This window comes from Protomyctophum bolini (assembly GCF_963924005.1).
Source record: "Protomyctophum bolini genome assembly, chromosome: 4".
In the NCBI taxonomy this organism is placed as follows: Eukaryota; Metazoa; Chordata; class Actinopteri; order Myctophiformes; family Myctophidae; genus Protomyctophum; species Protomyctophum bolini.
The window spans coordinates 28,063,503-28,089,845 of NC_137865.1; the positions used below are offsets into that span (position 1 = coordinate 28,063,503).

A 26,343-nucleotide genomic window follows, 5' to 3' on the forward strand; every position below is an offset into this window, starting at 1 on the left:
CAAGCGAGTGGGAGAGAGAAAGTGAATGACACACACAATGAAGGTAAGCGAGAGAGAGAGGTGTGATAGAGAAAGAAGAAGCCCGCCTACATCACCTGTTCTGGGCGTCTGTTTTTTCCAACTTCTCCTGGAGCTGAATCCAGTCTATGAGAGCTTTAAAGTCCCGTACATAGTTGTCCAGCATCATCAGTACCTCCTGTAACAACAATTACAAACACATGAACTATGAGAACCAGCAGGCAGCATCACATATTGTTGTTGGTGGAAGAACTGTGAGAACCAGCAGGCAGCATCACATATTGCTGTTGGTGGAAGAACTGTGAGAACCAGCAGGCAGCATCACATATTGTTGTTGGTGGAAGAACTGTGAGAACCAGCAGGCAGCATCACATATTGTTGTTGGTGGAAGAACTGTGAGAACCAGCAGGCAGCATCACATTGTTGTTGGTGGAAGAACTGTGAGAACCAGCAGGCAGCATCACATATTGCTGTTGGTGGAAGATGGAGTATTTTTTTCTCCCTTTTTATTCCTCTTCCCAATTTAGTCGCAATGCCAACTTTAATTGCGAACGCAGTGAGCACTTACTATGAGACCTAGCAGATCATGTCTGTGTGTCTGTCTGTCTGTCCCGCTATCCAAATATGGAGTGTGTTGCATCAGCAATCACTCAGCTCCATATATGGGCACAAAAGGGGCCAGGTCCACTCAGCTCCATATATGGGCACAAAAGGGGCCAGTGATTTGTTTGTTGTGGACCTGGCCCCTTTTGTGCCCATATATGGAGCTGAGTGCGTTCGCTATCAAAAAAGATATCAGCTAGACCAGTGGTTCCCAACAGGCCAATTTGTATGGGCCGGGACAGGAGTAAATATCCTTTCTTTTTCGTTTCGTAATTAAAAAAAAAAAAAATTATTTCAAAAGATTTTCAAAGATGTCAAAAACAAATTCATGAATTAAGAATAAGAATAATTTCCCAAATAAAAAAATGAAATCTTCCAAATTCCATTAAAGAAAAATAAAACGTAACGTTAACTGCCACCATGTGGCCATAGAGGGTAGTTAGCTGCGCCAGCCGGAATGTAATAAACATTCACGTGAGCCATGATGTCACAAGTTTTGCGGATTCACCGGCATTTTGCCTGTTTACATGGAGACGGGAGGAAACAGCGTTTTCAAAGCTTTCCACTCTGGTGTTTTCACTTTGTTGCGTTCTCACCCCCCGAAAGCTGTTCTCGTCTAAAGAGACTCCAGCAAACTATATTTTATTTTGCCGTTTTACATGGACACCGTTCTCGTGTAAAGGGGGAATTAAATGGGACATTGGGTGATGTGCGTGCACGTTTCCTGGTGCTCGGGTATGCAAGGCGCAGCCTAGCAACCGGGCCAGTGTTAAAAGTTGATTTTCAGCTAAACCGTTTCATATCGATAAAGTACATTAATTGATGGAGAATTCCGAAAAAGGCAGACAATGGTTGGATTTTAATTGGGGGAATACTCCCTCAATTAAAATAATTGAGAAATACATTTCTCTCATTTTTGAGAGGCTCTAGCCCCCTCCTATTCCCAGCTTTGTGTGTTTTTGTGTTGGTACTCTTATAGTGGCCTATAGCCAGCTTTCTGTGCCTGTGTACCACGGAATTGAGGATAAAAATCACACCAGTGTGTGAAGTGAGGGCCACTCTTATCATCGTACATCATCCATTCATTGTCAATGGGAATTTAAACATTGTTTAGGGCAAAATTTGCCGATTTGCTCGTCCACATATGACGTAAATTCTCCATTCATTGTCAATGGGAATTTAATGTTTGTGTAAGACAAAAATCTACAGAAAAGTGAGGGCGCGTAGGGGCACGGTGGCACAGTTGGTAGTGCTGTCGCCTCACAGCTAGAAGGTCCTGGGTTCGATTCCCGCTCGGGGCACTGTGGGTGCTGGCGGCGTGTTTCCTCCTCCGCGTCATCAGTGCCCATACCCGAAGGCGGGGTTGGCGAAAGGGCCTTTCTGTGTGGAGTTTGCATGTTCTCCCCGTGTCCCCTAGGGTAGGTACCCTCACAAAAACATGCAGTAATCCTGGTCTCTAAACTGCCTCCCCCTGGCCAGCCGGGGCGCCTGATGGAGGGGAAAGGAACTGGTTGGAATAACGTGTTCCTTCCACGCGCTACGTCCAACCAGGGAAACTCCCCCCTGTCAGGTGTAAAGGAGCAACTTGGACACTCAAGCATGAAGGAAGCATGAGTTAAGTCCGTTGCTCTCCCCAGGTTGGCGGAGGGTGTGTAGAGCCCAGGATCACAGTAGATGATTGACACAGGGGTGAAAAATGGGTTACAAAATCATGGGATAAAAAATATATAAAAAAAAAAAGAAAAGCAAGGGCGCCAATTGTGTTTGGCCGGAATGTGATGATGTACGATAATGTATGATGATAAGAGCGCCCCTCACTTCACACGAGTGTGATTTTAATTTTCATCGAAGGAACAGAAAAGACCCAAAGCTAAGAAAAGGTTCATGCCCTTTTATACAGCTCAAGAGTGTACAAATGGAACCAAGTGCACTCTTGTGGTTCCATTTGGTTCCATTTGTACAGCCTTTGAGTTAAATTAATAGCCAGAATAAATGAGACCTAATAATGCGTGTGTGGGATTCTTTCTGACAGAGAGTACCATACCCAACGGTGGACTGGACTCAAATGTGTGCAGATCTGTTCCCCAGAGCTCTTGTGAAACAGACAGAGTTGATTGATGGGGAGTGGTGAGGGAGTGGTAATTGAGAGTAAAGCCTCACAGTGCTTTTAGTTAATAGACAAGTCAGGGCAGTGAAAGATGTGTCCAGCAGCAGGTCTTGCTGATTAGAGCTGGTTAACAGGCCAGGCCCACTGCCATGGCCTGCTGTTCATTTGGTAATGAAGGCTCCGAAGGAGGAGGGGGTAGTGGAGAGAGTCTTGTTCTCTGACAGATGGACAGACAGTGAGTGAAGGCGCCATAAAGCTATGGCTCACACACAGCATGTTAACAGGCACACTTACCTAAATACAACCCTCTCATAACATTTCACGAAGAATGACGCTTCAAATGCCAGAGGCGGAAGACCGCAAAGTTAGATCGACAGTAAAAGCCGGCGGTTAACTGCATTTGTCTGTACGCGTTAAGTCCAAACAAGACACTATGAGCACATCCCCGTCTACCTTTAACTCACCCTGAATGACAACTTCAAAACTTCTGAGCCGACTCGCTCTCAAGACAGACCTCAGATTATTCTCATTCAGAATCATTTCACATTGTCCCGTCTAACATGCAGTAACACTCCTGTTTAAATAAATCTTTTCATTTCTCTGTGAAGAATAAAATGAGTCATCAACAACAACAAAAAGAATGGCATGCATTTTCCTTTGCTCCCATGTGGCATATGTCATATAAATCAGGACTCGGGTGGAGGGAACAGTTGATAAGAACTAATTGGGGCTGTAGGCCTTGAGGTTAAAGAGTGGGCGTTATTAATATGCATGTATGAATCATTCTGCTGGGCTAGGGTTGAGGAAACCATTATGCAGCTGAACCAACTCATTCAGAAGCAGAGGGATAGGACAGCGAATTTCTATATTACAGTATGCAAGTCATGAAGGACCAGAGCTTTGTCCCAGGAAGCAATGGTAAGATGTCCGTTTGAAAGCATACAGTGCAGATTAATGATACTATGCTTGGGAGGGGAGGGGGAGGGAGGGGGGGTTGGGGGCAATCAGACCAATGTGCTTCCTCTCCAGATAACACCATCATCTATCACATTCCATTAGGCCACGTTGGGTGGGATGGAGATTAGAGGCAGCACCCGGCTCCCTGGCCATTACACGTCACAGGGGTGAGAACAGAATACAGTGGCATGAGAGCAACATTGGCTAGACCTCTGACACGGGTCAACTGGGGAGCGTGTCCGCCGCACCACAGGGGGCTATGCCACTGACCACAGACAGACCATCCACCATGGGCGTGCTCAACATAATTCTGTATGGCAGAGGAATCAATACCGCACCACCAGAACATAGTCATGCCAACATCAGCCTCCGGGGCAATGATGGAGAGCACTGACTGTGTGTGATCAAACCAGTGATCCAACTGATGCATCATCTCCTGCGTAGTTCAAATCCTATATACTAAATACTATATAAAGATTATTATACCAATATACACCTGCTCAACCCCTACTATATAAAGATTATTATACCAATATACACCTGCTCAACCCCTACTATATAAAGATTATTATACCAATATACACCTGCTCAACCCCTACTATATAAAGATTATTATACCAATATACACCTGCTCAACCCCAACTATATAAAAAGTATTATAGAGCAGTGTTTTTCAACTGGTGGTCCGTGGACCACTGGTGGTCCGTGAAGGTATTGCATGTGGTCCCTGACCATTCATTTAGGAAATTGAAGATTTGTTTTAATCGACCAGCAGTTGGTGCACTAAATGACCTGATGTATTGACGACACATCAATGTTGTCAGTTACTGGGAAGTCGGATATCAATAACTTCTACAAAACAATGGAACTAGAATTGCAGGTCTACCGCGGATTGAATGGTTGAGTCACAACTATTAGCAAACATACACTTCTGTATGAGTTTATGGAAGGTTAAGAGAACAGAATAAGGGCAACCATGGGAAAGGAATAGATCAGAGGTTCTCAATCTTTTTTGAGCTCCAGACCACTAGCATATGTCAGTTAAATAATGACTGTTAAGGGCTTGATTTACGTCACCTCGAATTAACAAATTAAATGAAGCCCTTAACAGTCAATATTTCAATTCAAGCTTTTCCCCCCACACCACGCTCATATCCCCCCACCCAACACAACAATGGTCCCCAGGTTGATTCTTAGTCAGGGTGGTGGTCCCTCCCTGGTTCATAATCAGTTGAAAACCCCTGTTATAGAGCACAATACTGAAGCAATAAGTTTGTTCCACAGGCTCAGGGTATGCTGTCTGCATCATTTCAGTGATGGGGGTTAGCTTTCAGAGCTGTCTCAAACAGGGCCATGTGATATGATGTGAAGGAGTAAAAATAGATTGTTCTTCCATCCAGCAAAACTATTACAGAGCGCATTCAAATCACACTGCTTACAGTATGTCATCAATATTCAATCCCCTCAGCCAGGCCCGACAGAGGCCTGTGATAATTCTCTCACCACACCAGTGTGCCTTAAGAGAGCCTCTCTGTGACATAAAGCAGAAATTACAAGGAATGTGATGCTTAGAGGGAGAAATACAGTTATCAGCTCAATATCCCCCTCTAGTGTTCAGCAAGTGTAGCGCCGTTCAGCCTCACCAATTGCCCTTTTCTCTGGTTCAGTATACGTCCTCATTGGCCCTAAAAGGTACATTTTATATTTGAAAATAGTCTGCTTTGATAGAGGAGACCAACCTTGCATTCTACGACACTCTGGTCAGATTCACAGGTGACATAAATCTCATCCACGGCCCTCCGTAGGTTGTCGAACAGGAAGGCCCAGTAGCGTGCCCGCAGGTCCACCTTGCGTGGCGGTCTGGCTTTAGTCGGGCTCTTCTCCGTCCCCTTGTCCAGCAGAGCAGTGTTTTTACTGTCCACCCCTGCATTCTGTAGAGAGTAGAGACACGGCAGGAATCAAATCAAGGGCTTACCCCATTTTGACCGGAGATCAGATTCTAAAAATGTCTTCTACATCCTGACAGTTTTCTGAAAATGCTACGTTTCCATGTCAGTGGTTCTTAAATTTTTCTAAAATAGCAGACCTACAAGCTCGTAGCAAGCAACTCGGTGGCGCGCTATGAATCCAGTCCCCGATTATAACACAACCCCGTTTTCACACGGGTGTGATACTTATATCTATGATCAGAGTAGCATAAATGTTCAGTATTTCTATTATCCATTATTCTCAGAATTGCCAATTATGTGTATTATATCATCATTTCAATACCATAATGCACATACCTGTTTCTTATTCCGGTGTATTCCAGTGTTGATTCGCTGTGTCCTCACATTATTAGAGATGCTTTTGGACTTTGCTATGATGTGAGAAGATGAGAAAACACAATGATGGCGCCTGTAGGTGGTTGCAGCCAGCCAGCCTCTAACAGAACAAACAGCCGTGCCTGCCTGGCAGCATACAGTACATGGTGACTTCACACACAGCAAGTACAGTTTAAGAAGCCTTTACATAAAAATAACAACCCAAACACTTCTACAAGCAACAACCATACTGTAGTCTAAAGATATGTATGGCTTCACCTAATGACTGTTTTTAACCTATGTTATATTTCCTTGTGCGACAGCGTCGTGCAAAAATAGATGATCTACCAGCTACAACAGTGCCACATCAAAGCAAACACGTTGCAACTTTGTAGATCGGCTATTGTAACAATGTTTTTAATAAAATAAAATAGGAAATAAGAAATAAAGACAAAAAAAATCATGTTTTGGTTAGGTTATATACAGTATGTCACAGCTGCACGTTTTACATGATACATGACTACCATGTGATTAATATGTTTGTATGCGAGATGTGTCGGTTTGTGTGTGAGAGAAAGAGAGCAAGAGTCTAGTCTAGAGAAATAGAAACAAAGGGAGAGCAATGAACTAAGTTGGCCTAAACAAAGCTTACTTTGGCATAAAGCCTAAACAATGTGGACAAATAGAAGTCTGTTACTTTGCCAACTAGGGCTGCCTAACAGGCATATAAAGGATCCCTTTTTCCGGTTTTCTTTCTGGGGCGACAGTCATAGAACCACAACTGACCATATTCACACACAACAGCCATTAATATCCACTAATATTAGTACTCTCACATCCACTCTTAGTACTCACATCCACTCTTAGTACTCTCACATCCACTCTTAGTACTCTCACATCCACTCTTAGTACTCTCACATCCACTCTTAGTACTCACATCCACTCTTAGTACTCTCATCCACTCTTACTCACATACACTCTTAGTGCTCTCATCCACTCTTAGTACTCTCATCCACTCTTAGTACTCTCTCATCTACTCTTAGGTACTCTCATCCACTCTTAGTACTCTCATCCACTCTTAGTACTCTCATCCACTCTTAGTACTCTCATCCACTCTTACTCACATCCACTCTTAGTACTCTCACATCCACTCTTAGTACTCTCATCCACTCTTAGTACTCACATCCACCCTTAGTACTCTCATCCACTCTTAGTACTCTCGTCCACTCTTAGTACTCACATCCACTCTTAGTACTCACATCCACTCTTACTCTCATCCACCCTTAAAACGATTATCGATTAATAATTTTCATAATCGATTTCGGGTCCTATTAACGATAATCGATTAATTGATTAAACGGACCCATCCCTAGTACTCTCATCCACTCTTAGTACTCTCATCCACTCTTACTCACATCCACTCTTAGTACTCTCATCCACTCTTAGTACTCTCACATCCACTCTTAGTACTCGCATCCACTCTTAGTACTCGCATCCACTCTTAGTACTCGCATCCACTCTTAGTACTCGCATCCACTCTTAGTACTCGCATCCACTCTTAGTACTCGCATCCACTCTTAGTACTCTCACATCCACTCTTAGTACTCTCACATCCACTCTTAGTACTCACATCCACTCTTAGTACTCTCACATCCACTCTTAGTACTCTCACATCCACTCTTAGTACTCTCACATCCACTCTTAGTACTCTCACATCCACTCTTAGTACTCTCATCCACTCTTACTCACATACACTCTTAGTACTCTCATCCACTCTTAGTACTCTCATCCACTCTTAGTACTCTCACATCCACTCTTAGTACTCACATCCACTCTTACTCACATACACTCTTAGTACTCTCATCCACTCTTAGTACTCTCATCCACTCTTAGTACTCACATCCACTCTTAGTACTCTCATCCACTCTTAGTACTCACATCCACCCTTAGTACTCTCATCCACGCTTAGTACTCTCATCCACTCTTAGTACTCTTATCCACTCTTAGTACTCTCATCCACTCTTAGTACTCTCATCCACTCTTAGTACTCTAATCCACTCTTAGTACTCTCATCCACTCTTAGTACTCTCATCCACTCTTAGTACTCTCACATCCACTCTTAGTACTCACATCCACCCTTAGTATTCTCATCCACTCTTAGTACTCTCATCCACTCTTAGTACTCACATCCACCCTTAGTACTCTCATCCACTCTTAGTACTCTCATCCACTCTTAGTACTCTCTCATCCACTCTTAGTACTCTCATCCACTCTTAGCACTCTCTCATCTACTCTTAGTACTCTCATCCACTCTTAGTACTCTCATCCACTCTTAGTACTCTCATCCACTCTTAGTACTCTCATCCACTCTTAGTACTCTCATCCACTCTTACTCACATCCACTCTTAGTACTCTCACATCCACTCTTAGTACTCTCATCCACTCTTAGTACTTGCACATCCACTCTTAGTACTCTCACATCCACTCTTAGTACTCACATCCACTCTTAGTACTCTCACATCCACTCTTAGTACTCACATCCACTCTTAGTACTCTCACATCCACTCTTAGTACTCTCACATCCACTCTTAGTACTCTCACATCCACTCTTAGTACTCACATCCACTCTTAGTACTCTCATCCACTCTTACTCACATACACTCTTAGTGCTCTCATCCACTCTTAGTACTCTCATCCACTCTTAGTACTCTCTCATCTACTCTTAGGTACTCTCATCCACTCTTAGTACTCTCATCCACTCTTAGTACTCTCATCCACTCTTAGTACTCTCATCCACTCTTACTCACATCCACTCTTAGTACTCTCACATCCACTCTTAGTACTCTCATCCACTCTTAGTACTCACATCCACCCTTAGTACTCTCATCCACTCTTAGTACTCTCGTCCACTCTTAGTACTCACATCCACTCTTAGTACTCACATCCACTCTTACTCTCATCCACCCTTAAAACGATTATCGATTAATAATTTTCATAATCGATTTCGGGTCCTATTAACGATAATCGATTAATTGATTAAACGGACCCATCCCTAGTACTCTCATCCACTCTTAGTACTCTCATCCACTCTTACTCACATCCACTCTTAGTACTCTCATCCACTCTTAGTACTCTCACATCCACTCTTAGTACTCGCATCCACTCTTAGTACTCGCATCCACTCTTAGTACTCGCATCCACTCTTAGTACTCTCACATCCACTCTTAGTACTCGCACATCCACTCTTAGTACTCTCACATCCACTCTTAGTACTCACATCCACTCTTAGTACTCTCACATCCACTCTTAGTACTCTCACATCCACTCTTAGTACTCTCACATCCACTCTTAGTACTCTCACATCCACTCTTAGTACTCTCATCCACTCTTACTCACATACACTCTTAGTACTCTCATCCACTCTTAGTACTCTCATCCACTCTTAGTACTCTCACATCCACTCTTAGTACTCACATCCACTCTTACTCACATACACTCTTAGTACTCTCATCCACTCTTAGTACTCTCATCCACTCTTAGTACTCACATCCACTCTTAGTACTCTCATCCACTCTTAGTACTCACATCCACCCTTAGTACTCTCATCCACGCTTAGTACTCTCATCCACTCTTAGTACTCTTATCCACTCTTAGTACTCTCATCCACTCTTAGTACTCTCATCCACTCTTAGTACTCTAATCCACTCTTAGTACTCTCATCCACTCTTAGTACTCTCATCCACTCTTAGTACTCTCACATCCACTCTTAGTACTCACATCCACCCTTAGTATTCTCATCCACTCTTAGTACTCTCATCCACTCTTAGTACTCACATCCACCCTTAGTACTCTCATCCACTCTTAGTACTCTCATCCACTCTTAGTACTCTCTCATCCACTCTTAGTACTCTCATCCACTCTTAGCACTCTCTCATCTACTCTTAGTACTCTCATCCACTCTTAGTACTCTCATCCACTCTTAGTACTCTCATCCACTCTTAGTACTCTCATCCACTCTTAGTACTCTCATCCACTCTTACTCACATCCACTCTTAGTACTCTCACATCCACTCTTAGTACTCTCATCCACTCTTAGTACTTGCACATCCACTCTTAGTACTCTCACATCCACTCTTAGTACTCACATCCACTCTTAGTACTCTCACATCCACTCTTAGTACTCACATCCACTCTTAGTACTCTCATCCACTCTTAGTACTCTCATCCACTCTTAGTACTCTCATCCACTCTTAGTACTCTCATCCACTCTTAGTACTCACATCCACTCTTAGTACTCTCATCCACTCTTAGTACTCTCATCCACTCTTAGTACTCTCACATCCACTCTTAGTACTCACATCCACTCTTAGTACTCACATCCACTCTTAGTACTCTCATCCACTCTTAGTACTCACATCCACCCTTAGTACTCTCATCCACTCTTAGTACTCTCATCCACTCTTAGTACTCTCTCATCTACTCTTAGTACTCTCATCCACTCTTAGTACTCTCATCCACTCTTAGTACTCTCATCCACTCTTAGTACTCTCATCCACTCTTAGTACTCTCATCCACTCTTACTCACATCCACTCTTAGTACTCTCACATCCACTCTTAGTACTCTCATCCACTCTTAGTACTCACATCCACCCTTAGTACTCTCATCCACTCTTAGTACTCTCGTCCACTCTTAGTACTCACATCCACTCTTAGTACTCACATCCACTCTTACTCTCATCCACCCTTAAAACGATTATCGATTAATAATTTTCATAATCGATTTCGGGTCCTATTAACGATAATCGATTAATTGATTAAACGGACCCATCCCTAGTACTCTCATCCACTCTTAGTACTCTCATCCACTCTTACTCACATCCACTCTTAGTACTCTCATCCACTCTTAGTACTCTCACATCCACTCTTAGTACTCTCACATCCACTCTTAGTACTCGCATCCACTCTTAGTACTCACATCCACTCTTAGTACTCTCACATTCACTCTTAGTACTCTCACATCCACTCTTAGTACTCACATCCACTCTTAGTACTCTCACATCCACTCTTAGTACTCTCACATCCACTCTTAGTACTCTCACATCCACTCTTAGTACTCACATCCACTCTTAGTACTCTCATCCACTCTTACTCACATACACTCTTAGTACTCTCATCCACTCTTAGTACTCTCATCCACTCTTAGTACTCTCAAATCCACTCTTAGTACTCACATCCACTCTTAGTACTCTCATCCACTCTTACTCACATACACTATTAGTACTCTCATCCACTCTTAGTACTCTCATCCACTCTTAGTACTCTCACATCCACTCTTAGTACTCACATCCACTCTTAGTACTCTCATCCACTCTTACTCACATCCACCCTTAGTACTCTCATCCACTCTTAGTACTCTCATCCACTCTTAGTACTCTCTCATCCACTCTTAGTACTCTTATCCACTCTTAGTACTCTTATCCACTCTTAGTACTCTTATCCACTCTTAGTACTCTTATCCACTCTTAGTACTCTCATCCACTCTTAGTACTCTCATCCACTCTTAGTACTCTCGTCCACTCTTAGTACTCTCGTCCACTCTTAGTACTCACATCCACTCTTAGTACTCACATCCACTCTTAGTACTCACATCCACCCTTAGTACTCCCATCCACTCTTAGTACTCGCATCCACTCTTAGTACTCTCACATCCACTCTTAGTACTCGCACATCCACTCTTAGTACTCTCACATCCACTCTTAGTACTCACATCCACTCTTAGTACTCTCATCCACTCTTAGTACTCTCATCCACTCTTACTCACATCCACCCTTAGTACTCTCATCCACTCTTAGTACTCTCATCCACTCTTACTCACATCCACTCTTAGTACTCTCACATCCACTCTTAGTACTCTCATCCACTCTTAGTACTCACATCCACCCTTAGTACTCTCATCCACTCTTAGTACTCTCGTCCACTCTTAGTACTCACATCCACTCTAAGTACTCTCATCCACTCTTAGTACTCACATCCACTCTTACTCACATCCACCCTTAGTACTCTCATCCACTCTTAGTACTCTCATCCACTCTTAGTACTCTCTCATCTACTCTTAGGTACTCTCATCCACTCTTAGTACTCTCATCCACTCTTAGTACTCTCATCCACTCTTAGTACTCTCATCCACTCTTACTCACATCCACTCTTAGTACTCTCACATCCACTCTTAGTACTCTCATCCACTCTTAGTACTCAAATCCACCCTTAGTACTCTCATCCACTCTTAGTACTCACATCCACCCTTAGTACTCTCATCCACTCTTAGTACTCTCATCCACTCTTAGTACTCTCATCCACTCTTAGTACTCTCATCCACTCTTAGTACTCTCATCCACTCTTACTCACATCCACTCTTAGTACTCTCACATCCACTCTTAGTACTCTCATCCACTCTTAGTACTCACATCCACCCTTAGTACTCTCATCCACTCTTAGTACTCTCGTCCACTCTTAGTACTCACATCCACTCTTAGTACTCACATCCACTCTTACTCTCATCCACCCTTAAAACGATTATCGATTAATAATTTTCATAATCGATTTCGGGTCCTATTAACGATAATCGATTAATTGATTAAACGGACCCATCCCTAGTACTCTCATCCACTCTTAGTACTCTCATCCACTCTTACTCACATCCACTCTTAGTACTCTCATCCACTCTTAGTACTCTCACATCCACTCTTAGTACTCTCACATCCACTCTTAGTACTCGCATCCACTCTTAGTACTCTCACATCCACTCTTAGTACTCGCACATCCACTCTTAGTACTCACATCCACTCTTAGTACTCTCACATCCACTCTTAGTACTCTCACATCCACTCTTAGTACTCTCACATCCACTCTTAGTACTCACATCCACTCTTAGTACTCTCACATCCACTCTTAGTACTCTCACATCCACTCTTAGTACTCACATCCACTCTTAGTACTCTCATCCACTCTTACTCACATACACTCTTAGTACTCTCATCCACTCTTAGTAGTCTCATCCACTCTTAGTACTCTCACATCCACTCTTAGTACTCACATCCACTCTTACTCACATACACTCTTAGTACTCTCATCCACTCTTAGTACTCTCATCCACTCTTAGTACTCTCACATCCACTCTTAGTACTCTCATCCACTCTTACTCACATCCACCCTTAGTACTCTCATCCACTCTTAGTACTCTCATCCACTCTTAGTACTCTTGTCCACTCTTAGTACTCTCGTCCACTCTTAGTACTCTCGTCCACTCTTAGTACTCTCGTCCACTCTTAGTACTCTCGTCCACTCTTAGTACTCACGTCCACTCTTAGTACTCACATCCACCCTTAGTACTCCCATCCACTCTTAGTACTCGCATCCACTCTTAGTACTCGCACATCCACTCTTAGTACTCGCACATCCACTCTTAGTACTCACATCCACTCTTAGTACTCACATCCACTCTTAGTACTCACATCCACTCTTAGTACTCTCATCCACTCTTAGTACTCTCATCCACTCTTAGTACTCTCATCCACTCTTAGTACTCTCAAATCCACTCTTAGTACTCTCACATCCACTCTTAGTACTCTCACATCCACTCTTAGTACTCACATCCACTCTTAGTACTCTCATCCACTCTTAGTACTCTCATCCACTCTTAGTACTCTCATCCACTCTTACTCACATCCACTCTTAGTACTCTCATCCACTCTTAGTACTCTCATCCACTCTTAGTACTCATATCCACTCTTAGTACTCTCATCCACTCTTAGTACTCACATCCACCCTTAGTACTCTCATCCACTCTTAGTACTCTCGTCCACTCTTAGTACTCACATCCACTCTTAGTACTCTCATCCACTCTTAGTACTCTCATCCACTCTTACTCACATCCACCCTTAGTACTCTCATCCACTCTTAGTACTCTCATCCACTCTTAGTACTCTCTCATCTACTCGTAGGTACTCTCATCCACTCTTAGTACTCTCATCCACTCTTAGTACTCTCATCCACTCTTAGTACTCTCATCCACTCTTACTCACATCCACTCTTAGTACTCTCACATCCACTCTTAGTACTCTCATCCACTCTTAGTACTCACATCCACCCTTAGTACTCTCATCCACTCTTAGTACTCTCGTCCACTCTTAGTACTCACATCCACTCTTAGTACTCACATCCACTCTTACTCTCATCCACCCTTAAAAGGATTATCGATTAATAATTTTCATAATCGATTTCGGGTCCTATTAACGACAATCGATTAATTGATTAAACGGACCCATCCCTAGTACTCTCATCCACTCTTAGTACTCTCATCCACTCTTACTCACATCCACTCTTAGTACTCTCATCCACTCTTAGTACTCTCACATCCACTCTTAGTACTCTCATCCACTCTTACTCACATCCACTCTTACTCACATCCACTCTTAGTACTCACATCCACCCTTAGTACTCTCGTCCACTCTTAGTACTCTCGTCCACTCTTAGTACTCACATCCACTCTTAGTACTCACATCCACTCTTACTCTCATCCACCCTTAAAACGATTATCGATTAATAATTTTCATAATCGATTTCGGGTCCTATTAACGATAATCGATTAATTGATTAAACGGACCCATCCCTAGTACTCTCATCCACTCTTAGTACTCTCATCCACTCTTACTCTCATCCACTCTTAGTACTCTCATCCACTCTTAGTACTCATATCCACTCTTAGTACTCTCATCCACTCTTAGTACTCACATCCACCCTTAGTACTCTCATCCACTCTTAGTACTCTCGTCCACTCTTAGTACTCACATCCACTCTTAGTACTCTCATCCACTCTTAGTACTCTCATCCACTCTTACTCACATCCACCCTTAGTACTCTCATCCACTCTTAGTACTCTCATCCACTCTTAGTACTCTCTCATCTACTCGTAGGTACTCTCATCCACTCTTAGTACTCTCATCCACTCTTAGTACTCTCATCCACTCTTAGTACTCTCATCCACTCTTACTCACATCCACTCTTAGTACTCTCACATCCACTCTTAGTACTCTCATCCACTCTTAGTACTCACATCCACCCTTAGTACTCTCATCCACTCTTAGTACTCTCGTCCACTCTTAGTACTCACATCCACTCTTAGTACTCACATCCACTCTTACTCTCATCCACCCTTAAAACGATTATCGATTAATAATTTTCATAATCGATTTCGGGTCCTATTAACGACAATCGATTAATTGATTAAACGGACCCATCCCTAGTACTCTCATCCACTCTTAGTACTCTCATCCACTCTTACTCACATCCACTCTTAGTACTCTCATCCACTCTTAGTACTCTCACATCCACTCTTAGTACTCTCATCCACTCTTACTCACATCCACTCTTACTCACATCCACTCTTAGTACTCACATCCACCCTTAGTACTCTCGTCCACTCTTAGTACTCTCGTCCACTCTTAGTACTCACATCCACTCTTAGTACTCACATCCACTCTTACTCTCATCCACCCTTAAAACGATTATCGATTAATAATTTTCATAATCGATTTCGGGTCCTATTAACGATAATCGATTAATTGATTAAACGGACCCATCCCTAGTACTCTCATCCACTCTTAGTACTCTCATCCACTCTTACTCACATCCACTCTTAGTACTCTCATCCACTCTTAGTACTCTCACATCCACTCTTAGTACTCTCGCATCCACTCTTAGTACTCTCGCATCCACTCTTAGTACTCTCGCATCCACTCTTAGTACTCGCATCCACTCTTAGTACTCGCACATCCACTCTTAGTACTCGCACATCCACTCTTAGTACTCACATCCACTCTTAGTACTCTCACATCCACTCTTAGTACTCTCACATCCACTCTTAGTACTCACATCCACTCTTAGTACTCTCATCCACTCTTACTCACATACACTCTTAGTACTCACATCCACTCTTAGTACTCTCATCCACTCTTACTCACATACACTCTTAGTACTCTCATCCACTCTTAGTACTCTCATCCACTCTTAGTACTCTCACATCCACTCTTAGTACTCACATCCACTCTTAGTACTCTCATCCACTCTTAGTACTCTCATCCACCCTTAGTACTCTCATCCACTCTTAGTACTCTTATCCACTCTTATCCACTCTTAGTACTCTTGTCCACTCTTAGTACTCTTGTCCACTCTTAGTACTCTTGTCCACTCTTAGTACTCTTGTCCACTCTTAGTACTCTCGTCCACTCTTAGTACTCTCGTCCACTCTTAGTACTCTCGTCCACTCTTAGTACTCTCGTCCACTCTTAGTACTCTCGTCCACTCTTAGTACTCACGTCCACCCTTAGTACTCACGTCCACCCTTAGTACTCGCATCCACTCTTAGTACTCGCATCCACTCTTAGTACTCACATCCACTCTTAGTACTCGCATCCACTCTTAGTACTCGCATCCATCTTAGTACTCGCATCCATCTTAGTACTCACATCCACTCTTAGTACTCGCACATCCACTCTTAGTACTCTCACATCCACTTTTATTACTCACATCCACTCTTAGTACTCACATCCACTCTTAGTACTCACATCCACTCTTAGTACTCACATCCACTCTTAGTACTCTCACATCCACTCTTAGTACTCACATCCACTCTTAGTACTCTCATCCACTCTTGGTACTCTCATCCACTCTTACTCACATCCACTCTTAGTACTCTCATCCACTCTTAGTACTCTCACATCCACTCTTAGTACTCGCATCCACTCTATTTACACAACCATTTACCTTGTCATTTGTTGACTATGGTTCATGCCATTTTATTTACTCTGATCTCATCAGTCACTCTGGATAAAAGTGTCTTCTAAATGCCTAAATCGTAAATTGTAATTGCACATTGAGTCAAGTCACTGAAGTCAATATCATCAAACCATCTGTCACTGAGGAACAGCAGCATGAACGGTAAAAAAAAGAAAAACACACAAGCCCAAAAAAACGAAAAACAAACAAGCCCAAATTGCTTAAATTAATTAATTACAAGCTGCATTATTATTATTATCTGTGGGGGTTCGCTATAACTGCGTCTGTGTCAGTTTCAGCGCAGTGCACACACAAGCAATAATAGTTGGCGTGCACAGCAGGAACAGGACAGCAGGTTAGGTTGTTGCTATCCCATTGGCTACAATGCTATATCCCATTGGCTGAGAGCAAAAAGTGTGTCGTTGCCTAGAGACGAGGCTGCCAATGAGAAAACCAGCTGCACTAGCTTGCACATCGATTATAGACTCAGCTTGCTATTGCATAGCAGCTGGTAAAAAGAAAGACCACACTCTATTCTGGTAACTTCAATATTAACTCCTGAGTCCTGACCGCATTGATGTGACACCTGCAATACTGTAAGTTTAGTCGTTCATCTCACTGTCATAACAGGAACCCTGTGTGGCCAATTTGTGTGTGTGTGTGTGTGTGTGTGTGTGTGTGTGTGTGTGTGTGGGTGTGTGTGTGTGTGGGGGGGGGGGGGGGGGGGGGATAAAACGTGGGAGGAGGGAACGCTACTACATTGTGTCTGCATGAGTAAATAATAAATAAATGTCCTTTTCAAAACCACCACCTACCTTCCTCCTCTTTGTTCTCCTTGTTCTCCAGAGGGACACTCCAGGCGATGAGGTTTCGAGCTGCACGGCCCTCCTCCGCCACGATCTTCCTCACCTTGTCATGGCTGTTTGAACGCTGGAAGGACGCCTGCAGGCACAACAAGGATAATGATTCATCCATCCCACCCACACATCCAGCTGTCACAGACAACACACTTTTGCTGCATTTTTGCTTTATTCCAATTGCAAATTGTGTAATTCTTGTTCTCAAAGAGGGGGACGAGGACCAATTTGTTCCTGTTCGCATATGACTCTGCACTTCTGGTCTGGGACAAGAACAAATTGCAAGTTGACAAATCTCAACAATATCCGCAATCAGCATCTTTCAATGGGTCTGGTCTTTAAGATACTCAGGAGGATCAGTGCTTACTTACCGGGCAAACTACTTTTCTGGAGTGAGTTATGCCCAAAGGCATAACACCAGAGGGAGTCCATCTGTCCCGGGCCGTTACCCCACAATTGGGCTTAAACATGGGGGAAAATATATCGAGGAATGCGCCTTACAAAAAGCCAATTCAGATATTGACTCAAAACTACCGTAACCTAAACGAATGGATGACCTTAAAGTACAATTGGGCTTAGCAGAACACCTGTAAACACCTTGGTAGCAGCATCCTCTGCCCCCTGCCTCCAGCACCCCTCATTTTTCTGTAAATAAACCTTGTTTTGCTGCTACTGAGCTTTTACTTATGTATTATGTTTTATGTACTATGTATTGTATGTCTTAGTGATGAATTGAGTACAAGTGGACCACAATGGAAACAAGATCCTTTTGTGTTAGGTCTAACAAAATAATACTTTGCATTCCGGTTGCCGACCTTAAGGGCTCGGAGTTATTTAATCCATTAATAAAATGTGCCCTTCATTTATAGCGCCCGGACCACTTTTACAGACAGACCTAAAATGTGAATGTCTGTGTAGTAGCTAACAATAGCCACAACACTATCGATGCGATCAACAACAACGTTGTAAAAATGTGAAAACACACCCAGGGCGCAGTACCCCCTGTGGCCACAAGGAGGGGCAATATATCACAACGGGTAAGGGCTAGTACTTATAATAGACAAAATTAGAAAGTGAAGGGTGTTTGGTTCAGAATCAGGGCACAGTGGCGAGTCGACTCTGGCAATACCTTGTTTAGTCCACAGAGCAGCAGTACTACTATGACTAAAGACACTAAAGGGAAGGCTGGAGGCAGAAGCTCGAGCCTGCTCCCTCTGTGCACACCACCATGATTGACCTACAACACTGAGCATGCATCAATGACCTCTGCTCATCTGCTGGCATTTCTGCTGAGGCAAATGCCATGAACAGAGATGCCGTGCAATGTCGTTCTATCCTTCACCTACAAGGCAGCATACTGTGAGTGTGCTTGATAACAATAACCCAGCACTAGCATTGTGCCTGAAACGACTATGAGATGCCTTCTGAAGCTTGATTCTTGAAATATACTCCTTACTTATTAAGTCAATGTAACGATTCAAAATAAGAATGATCCCAATTCTGGGCATGCCATTATCAGTGAAAATAAAAATGCAAACAAATAAATAGCCGCTCTTACAAGCCTACAATGCTCAGCTATTTTCAAAATAATAATTTTGTGGGCTGTTTTTAGTGGTTAAGTGGTTAGGTTCAGCTCCAGTGAATGCCAGCTGATGCCAGAACCCCCCCCCCCCCCCCCCCCCCACACACACACACACACACACACACACACACACACACCACCTCTCAGAGATGTATGCTCTTGAGTCTTAGTAACAGTGCAGCATGTTCCAAGTGCTCTGGCACATGAATTAATGTGCTTTAAACATCCTGTAAATAATACAAAATGCTGTTTAGGTTTGCAAATAATTGCATAAGACTATAGCATTTACCCAATAAACTCCATTGTAGCTATGTATATCATAGTGACAGTCACTAGTCACTTCATGTTACTTCCGTTCCCAGCAGAATAGCCTGTAGTACCCTGTACAATTCAGCACCATCTTTATAATAAAATCAACCAATTCCTAAGAGGATGAATGAAAATGTGCCAAATGATTTAAAGGTATATTCAGTGATTTCACTTAATTCAAATCACTTCTATTTTTATTTTGTTGTGATAATCCTCCCTACTATAGAGTGTGCTGACCATATAAGGAGTTCCTCCCTGTCCCCAGTTAACCCGATACTTTTTCCTGAGAACCAAAACATCCAATTGACACTAGGCCGAACAAATGCAACGGGAGCACGTCTGACCCAACACTGCAGCAAATCATCAGGTTTTCACTGTAATTATGAGTGAGTGAATCATTGCAGCAGGCTGCACCTAAAACTATTTACCACCACCATGCCATTAACTCCATTAGTATGAGTGGCCTTACCAAATGACTGACATATTGCATGGCTCATCCAACACAATGCAGTGGAATTTTAGAGATAAGCTTGTGTAAAATCCTTTGTAAACAATCTTAGTTCTAGCACCTTATACACAGACAGAAAAATGTGAACGTGCCTCATTAGTTTGTACACGTCCATAAACAGCATGCACTGTGTGCACACTGGTCTGCTACTATTTATTGTCCCTGGGGGAAGCTTTCCGACTGACCTACTTTTTGGGAGTGAAAGTATTACATGTAGTAATAGTCAAGCTAGGCTTCATTTTCCCACGCAGAAAAAGACAGTAAAGGAATAGAGGAACATCAAACATTGAAGTGGCCTAAAGCTAACTTGAGTGGGTCACCATCATAGCAACCCATCTCCCAAACACCAGCAGACTGTAGCCTAAATATTTACTCTGCGTTTCCTGGACATGGCAACTAGCAGATGATGGATGACTGTTGTGTGGACATACCAAGACCACTCATGACTGATGGCTAGCCATGTGCTGCAAGCCTTCAAGCAAGGCTCTCTTGATCAATCAGATGCAGACAACCTGTCACCTGGGCTGTTGTGTTCCCTTGGAGCTCCACTTTTTAACCAAATTAACACTGGAATCCATATTTTATGCAAATGTTCACAATTTTCTAAAACGAAATATATCCTTTTCAAAAACAAAACAAATGTAATTTTAAAAAATTGCCAAAGAAATGTGATCTACAAGCTTACAATGTGGCACAATCACAATGCCACATGTTTGTTGTATGACTAGGCGTAGGCGTAAGTGGTTAAAATGGTGAACTACTGTCTGCCACCAATCATTGTTTTATGCACAAGAGAGCTGGCCAATTTCTGAGGCCAAGTGAGGTGGCAGCCAGCAAGTGTAGGGTTTCCCTTACTAAAAGGCCTACAAACAGAGACAGGTGTAGGGTTCCCCTTACTAAAAGGCCTACAAACAAGACAGCAAGACAGCAAAGTAGAACTAGCCCACTAGAAGAGACAGAGTGAAAAAGAGATCAGAAAGTACATACAGAATAGAAGTAGAGTCTGTAAGCAGGTTCTTCGTCCTTATCCAGCCCTGACATAATTTTGCAGACCCCTCCGGTCAAGCCGTTTCCTCTTGCCGGCATTGCACACTTCTACAAGGTGACATCGTCATCTGACAGAAGGACCAAAATAGCCTCCTAATGTGAAACCCTGACACTGCTATAGCAATGTCCCCAGCTGTGTCAACCCCTCCTCCAATGGCGATTGAGAGAGACAAGTGCTTCGAAGCCTGCCAGTCCACCCTCGGTCCTCTCCGTCCGTAGCACTGTCAGTAATCGCACTCGGCTGAGTTAGCAGGCCTGTGCCACTGCTTGTCGCTGTCCCGTCTGTATGCCACTCCGTTCTGCTTTCCAGCACATACAGCTTCTAATGTTTGCAGCTTCTCTCCTCTCTCTGAGCTCTGCATCACAGCCCCCTCACTCTCACTCTGCTTCTGCCACATTGCGTAGTCATGTGCACTCAGCAGCAGGCCTGCCCCTCAGCCCTGGTCCTCCTGCCAGTGTTGCCAGTGATGATGAGAGTGTAGCTGTGGGCTAAAGCAGTGTTCTAATACAAGGCTGGCTCTGCATTAGCCACACAGGCTGACACACCAAGCCTGATTGGATTTGGCAGGCTGATGAATCATAGAATAAGGGGGACGAATATGGGCTCAGATCCATGCCAATATTATCTGTGTGTTCGTAAAAGAAAATGCGTAAAAAAACAATCCGTACAAGAAAAATGCGTAAAAAAACAATCTGTAAAAGAAAAATGCGTAAAAAAAACAATCTGTAAAAGAAAAATGCGTAAAAGTTACAGATGCTTTTTTTGGTTCCCCAGTGATATCACTGCCAAAATTCACATGACGGCTGAGAGCCAATCACTTACGAACAGAAAAAAAGCCAACCTAAATTACGAATGCTTTTTTTGGTTCCCCAGTGATATCACTGCCAAAAATCACATGACGGCTGAGAGCCAATCACGTGAGGCCTTTTCCTCTACCCAATCAAAAAGCTCCATAAGTCTGCCTGGCAACTGAGGTTGCCATGTTTGTCTGGGGCTACGTTATAAGTATAAGTATAAGTTTATGAGTTACAAGTTTAGCTATATTATATCCATATCTTGTCTTAAAACAACCACTCAATGGCATTATTGACTAATCCATTATTTTATAATGATATATATATGATATATATATATATATATATGATATATGATAGCAGCCTCATCATACTATCATCATCATCACATCATCATATCATATCATATCATATCATATCATATACTATATATATATATATATATACTATAATTAGTGAATCACTGCCTGCACCAATCGCTCCCACTTTTCACACGGGGGGGCAATATCGCACAACGGGCAAGGGCTAGTATAAAATAGTAATACATAACTTAAAAATATATATTTAATCTGGGACTGGGCTTTCCTGTCTATAGGTTTAGCTATATATCCATAATATCTTGAATTAAAACAACCAGTCAATTACACAAATTCGTTATTTTAGTAGCCTAAAATAAATAAAATAAATTCAGCTATATATCCAATATCCATATGATATTAAAACAATCGGCAAATAGGCTATATCCTAATTTCTGCACACAGGCATCATTATTTTCGTTCTGACGATTAAGTAAGGCATTGTATAATTTCACCACAGGGAGACGCTGTACGTCTTGTTCACTGTCTCATGCACACACCACCCGCACCCCCCCCCCCCCCCCCCCCCTGCCTGAAACAGGATGTGACGTTTATGGGCGTTCCAATCTAGTATGATAAAAATCGCCAAAGAAGAAGAAGTCTTCACCTATCTAGTCAGGAACCATGCTCGCTCGCGGCTAAAGGCTTCTCCCCATAGAGTGGCTTGGAACAAACAAATTAGGCTACACAAACCGACAGCAGCTGAGGGAGAACGTCACATCCTGTTTCAGGCAGGGGGGGGGGGGTGCGGGTGGTGTGTGCATGAGACAGTGAGCAAGACGTACAGCGTTTCCCTGTGGTGAAATTATACAATGCCTTACTTAATCGTCAGAACGAAAATAATGATGCCTGTGTGCAGAAATTAGGATATAGCCTATTTGCCGATTGTTTTAATATCATATGGATATTGGATATATAGCTGAATTTATTTTATTTATTTTAGGCTACTAAAATAACGAATTTGTGTAATTGACTGGTTGTTTTAATTCAAGATATTATGGATATATAGCTAAACCTATAGACAGGAAAGCCCAGTCCCAGATTAAATATATATTTTTAAGTTATGTATTACTATTTTATACTAGCCCTTGCCCGTTGTGCGATATTGCCCCCCCGTGTGAAAAGTGGGAGCGATTGGTGCAGGCAGTGATTCACTAATTATAGTATATATATATATATATATATATATAGTATATGATATGATATGATATGATTTGATATGATATGATATGATGATGTGATGATGATGATAGTATGATGAGGCTGCTATCATATATCATATATATATATATATATATATATATATATATATCATATATATATCATTATAAAATAATGAATTAGTCAATAATGCCATTGAGTGGTTGTTTTAAGACAAGATATGGATATAATATAGCAAACTTGTAACTCATAAACTTATACTTATACTTATAACGTAGCCCCAGACAAACATGGCAACCTCAGTTGCCAGGCAGACTTATGGAGCTTTTTGATTGGGTAGAGGAAAAGGCCTCACGTGATTGGCTCTCAGCCGTCATGTGATTTTTGGCAGTGATATCACTGGGGAACCAAAAAAAGCATTCGTAATTTAGGTTGGCTTTTTTTCTGTTCGTAAGTGATTGGCTCTCAGCCGTCATGTGAATTTTGGCAGTGATATCACTGGGGAACCAAAAAAAGCATCTGTAACTTTTACGCATTTTTCTTTTACAGATTGTTTTTTTACGCATTTTTCTTTTACAGATTGTTTTTTTACGCATTTTTCTTGTACGGATTGTTTTTTTACGCATTTTCTTTTACGAACACACAGATAATATTGGCATGGATCTGAGCCCATAGACGAAACACAAACCTGGCTGCCTGCATTGAATTTCTAAAGAAAACAACAACAACAACAAAAAAAATTCTGTGATGACTCACAGCAAAAACAACTAACAACTAACTGAGCATCCTCTGGCTAAACAGGGGTTGCATGTGGCCATAGGCTTTGGACTGATGAACCGTTATGTAATGTGAAAGGACTATTTTATATACAGTACAATATAAGATATCCAGAATTATCGATCATAATCAGAAACCTATTGTATTTCGACCAAATATGTGTCTATAGGTCAGGGCTATTGACTGACTGACCCAACAATTGGACTTGGATTATTTAATAGCATATGGATCTGAAACGGCACCGCTAAAAAAATAATTGTCAAATGTTCGTCTTGAAGGCCCCCCACATAAGCCCTTATTGGCCCTTATGTTTTTTGGGGGAGGCACTTTGAGGCAAAAGGGCAGGGGCTCAAGCCCCCCTAGCCCCCCCTCTGCACGTGCCTGCTTCACTGAATGTTACAACATTGAACCACTTTCATCTCATCACATCCCATTATGGCTGTAAAGTTTAAAGTGTTTCAAGGACAGTGCACCAAACCAAAACTTAATTCTGTAACATTTTAGAGAAGGAGGAGAGACCCGCACACCGCCACTTGCTGGTTCAAGAGGTTTATTTTGATAAGAGTCGTAGCAACGTTTCAGCCTTTCGGCCGTTTCAGCGTTAGGTCAACAGTCAACACTGACTGTCACTGTAAATTACTTTAACTTTAGGGAGATAAAATATGCAGCTTATGCTCCATTTCTGATCCAGTGTCCCTTTCTCTGGAGTCACTGGAAATCAACTGTATTCATATACAAATTATATAAGTGTATACGTGAATACAATTGCTCCTACAATCCAATGAAAGAGCCTTTGCCTTGTATTGCTTGTAACAGGATTACCCATGCAAGTAGCTCTGGTCCATAGCTCTAATGCGTAAGGAACGCATTAGAGCTATGGACCAGAGCTACCCATACAGGGTAATGAATGGAGATCGTTGACACACTAACACTGTCTAGCACAGAAATCAACAGTCAAGTCCAAAGAAACTAGCCGTGCTTGAAGACCCTCTGCCTTCCTCAAGCTCAGCTTGGTTTATGCACAGTTGCACACACACCACCAGACCAGAGGTTTGCATTGGAAGCATCCTGTTCATACTACTGAGAACAAGGGTAGGCATGGCGGTAAGTGGTAACAGGATAGGTGGGCACCACGAAGGATGAGTGGGCATGGGCACCTCGATGTAAAATTGCCAATTTTGACCAAAATACTTTAAAATAAAATATTTGAAAAATTGTCTGCAATGTAAAGTATGATATGAACATACACGGTACATCATCAATTTATCACACTTAATTTTATCCTTCAATTTCTTGTTTTTCCCCCAAAATGACTGGATATGCAGGTTTTTTACATTTAGGAAAAAATTGCCAATTTAACTACACCTATCCTGTATCCGGCACCGTGCGTCCGCCGACTCCGCCCATTTATAGGTAGGATATCATTCTGCTAAGGAACAGGGTGAGAGAGACGCCTCACGCCTCACCCAAGTCTACTGCAGTGCTCCCTGAGTAAACTCAGAGGGTTGTGCGAATTACAGTTTAGACAAATGATCACTAACGTTTCTAAGGTTTAATCAAGAGAGAATTACTTTTATTATATATGTATTGTCGTCCCATCCCATTCCGCCCAGTTCATAATCATGTAATGAACCGACCTACAGGAACAACGAAAAACCTGTGGTAGATCGATTGGACCACCCATAATGAGTAGAGCTATCCCCGTTATTAAATAGTAGTGTGTTGCATTGTAACCACTAACCAGTAGAGTTGTTGTGAGACGGGGACTTACCTTCAACGCGGTAATGGGTGTATTCCTGCTCTTGCCTCCTCCATGCGAGGATCCAGAGCTGTTGCTCCCAGACCTCTCCCTCCCGTCTCCTCCTCCACCTTGGCTAACGTTCATTCTTGGGCCGAGGCGGTGAGGACCCGCACCACCACGCCGCCGTCCGTCGTGACGACTATCTTTTGACATCGATGGAAACAAAATGAGTTCGGCGCGATCGTGAGGAGAGAACAAAACAGAAGATTATCTTATTTACAAAGGATGAAGTTGTCTTGTGGTTCCCATAAACATCACATAAACGATGACAGCAAGGACAACCTAACAACAAGCAGGAAGTGTGCTGGTTCACGATTTCGACAGACAGC

The 26,343-nt window shown here is 42.5% G+C and overlaps 1 protein-coding gene across 2 annotated transcripts in view; it reads right to left on the reverse strand.

Annotated features, from left to right (window-relative positions):
• scaper (S-phase cyclin A-associated protein in the ER) overlaps positions 1–26,196 on the reverse strand; it is a 100,530-nt gene extending 74,334 nt beyond the window's left edge. For both annotated transcript variants that reach the window (XM_080761844.1, XM_080761843.1), the window contains exons 1-5: positions 25,985–26,196; positions 17,637–17,763; positions 5,971–6,044; positions 5,425–5,616; positions 96–196 (exon numbers count right to left, since the gene is read on the reverse strand). In XM_080761844.1, coding sequence (XP_080617970.1) covers positions 96–196; positions 5,425–5,616; positions 5,971–6,044; positions 17,637–17,763; positions 25,985–26,167 — 677 coding nt within the window. In that variant the 5' untranslated portion in view covers positions 26,168–26,196. The remainder of the gene's footprint in view (positions 1–95; positions 197–5,424; positions 5,617–5,970; positions 6,045–17,636; positions 17,764–25,984) is intronic.
• Positions 26,197–26,343: the final 147 nt, after the last annotated feature.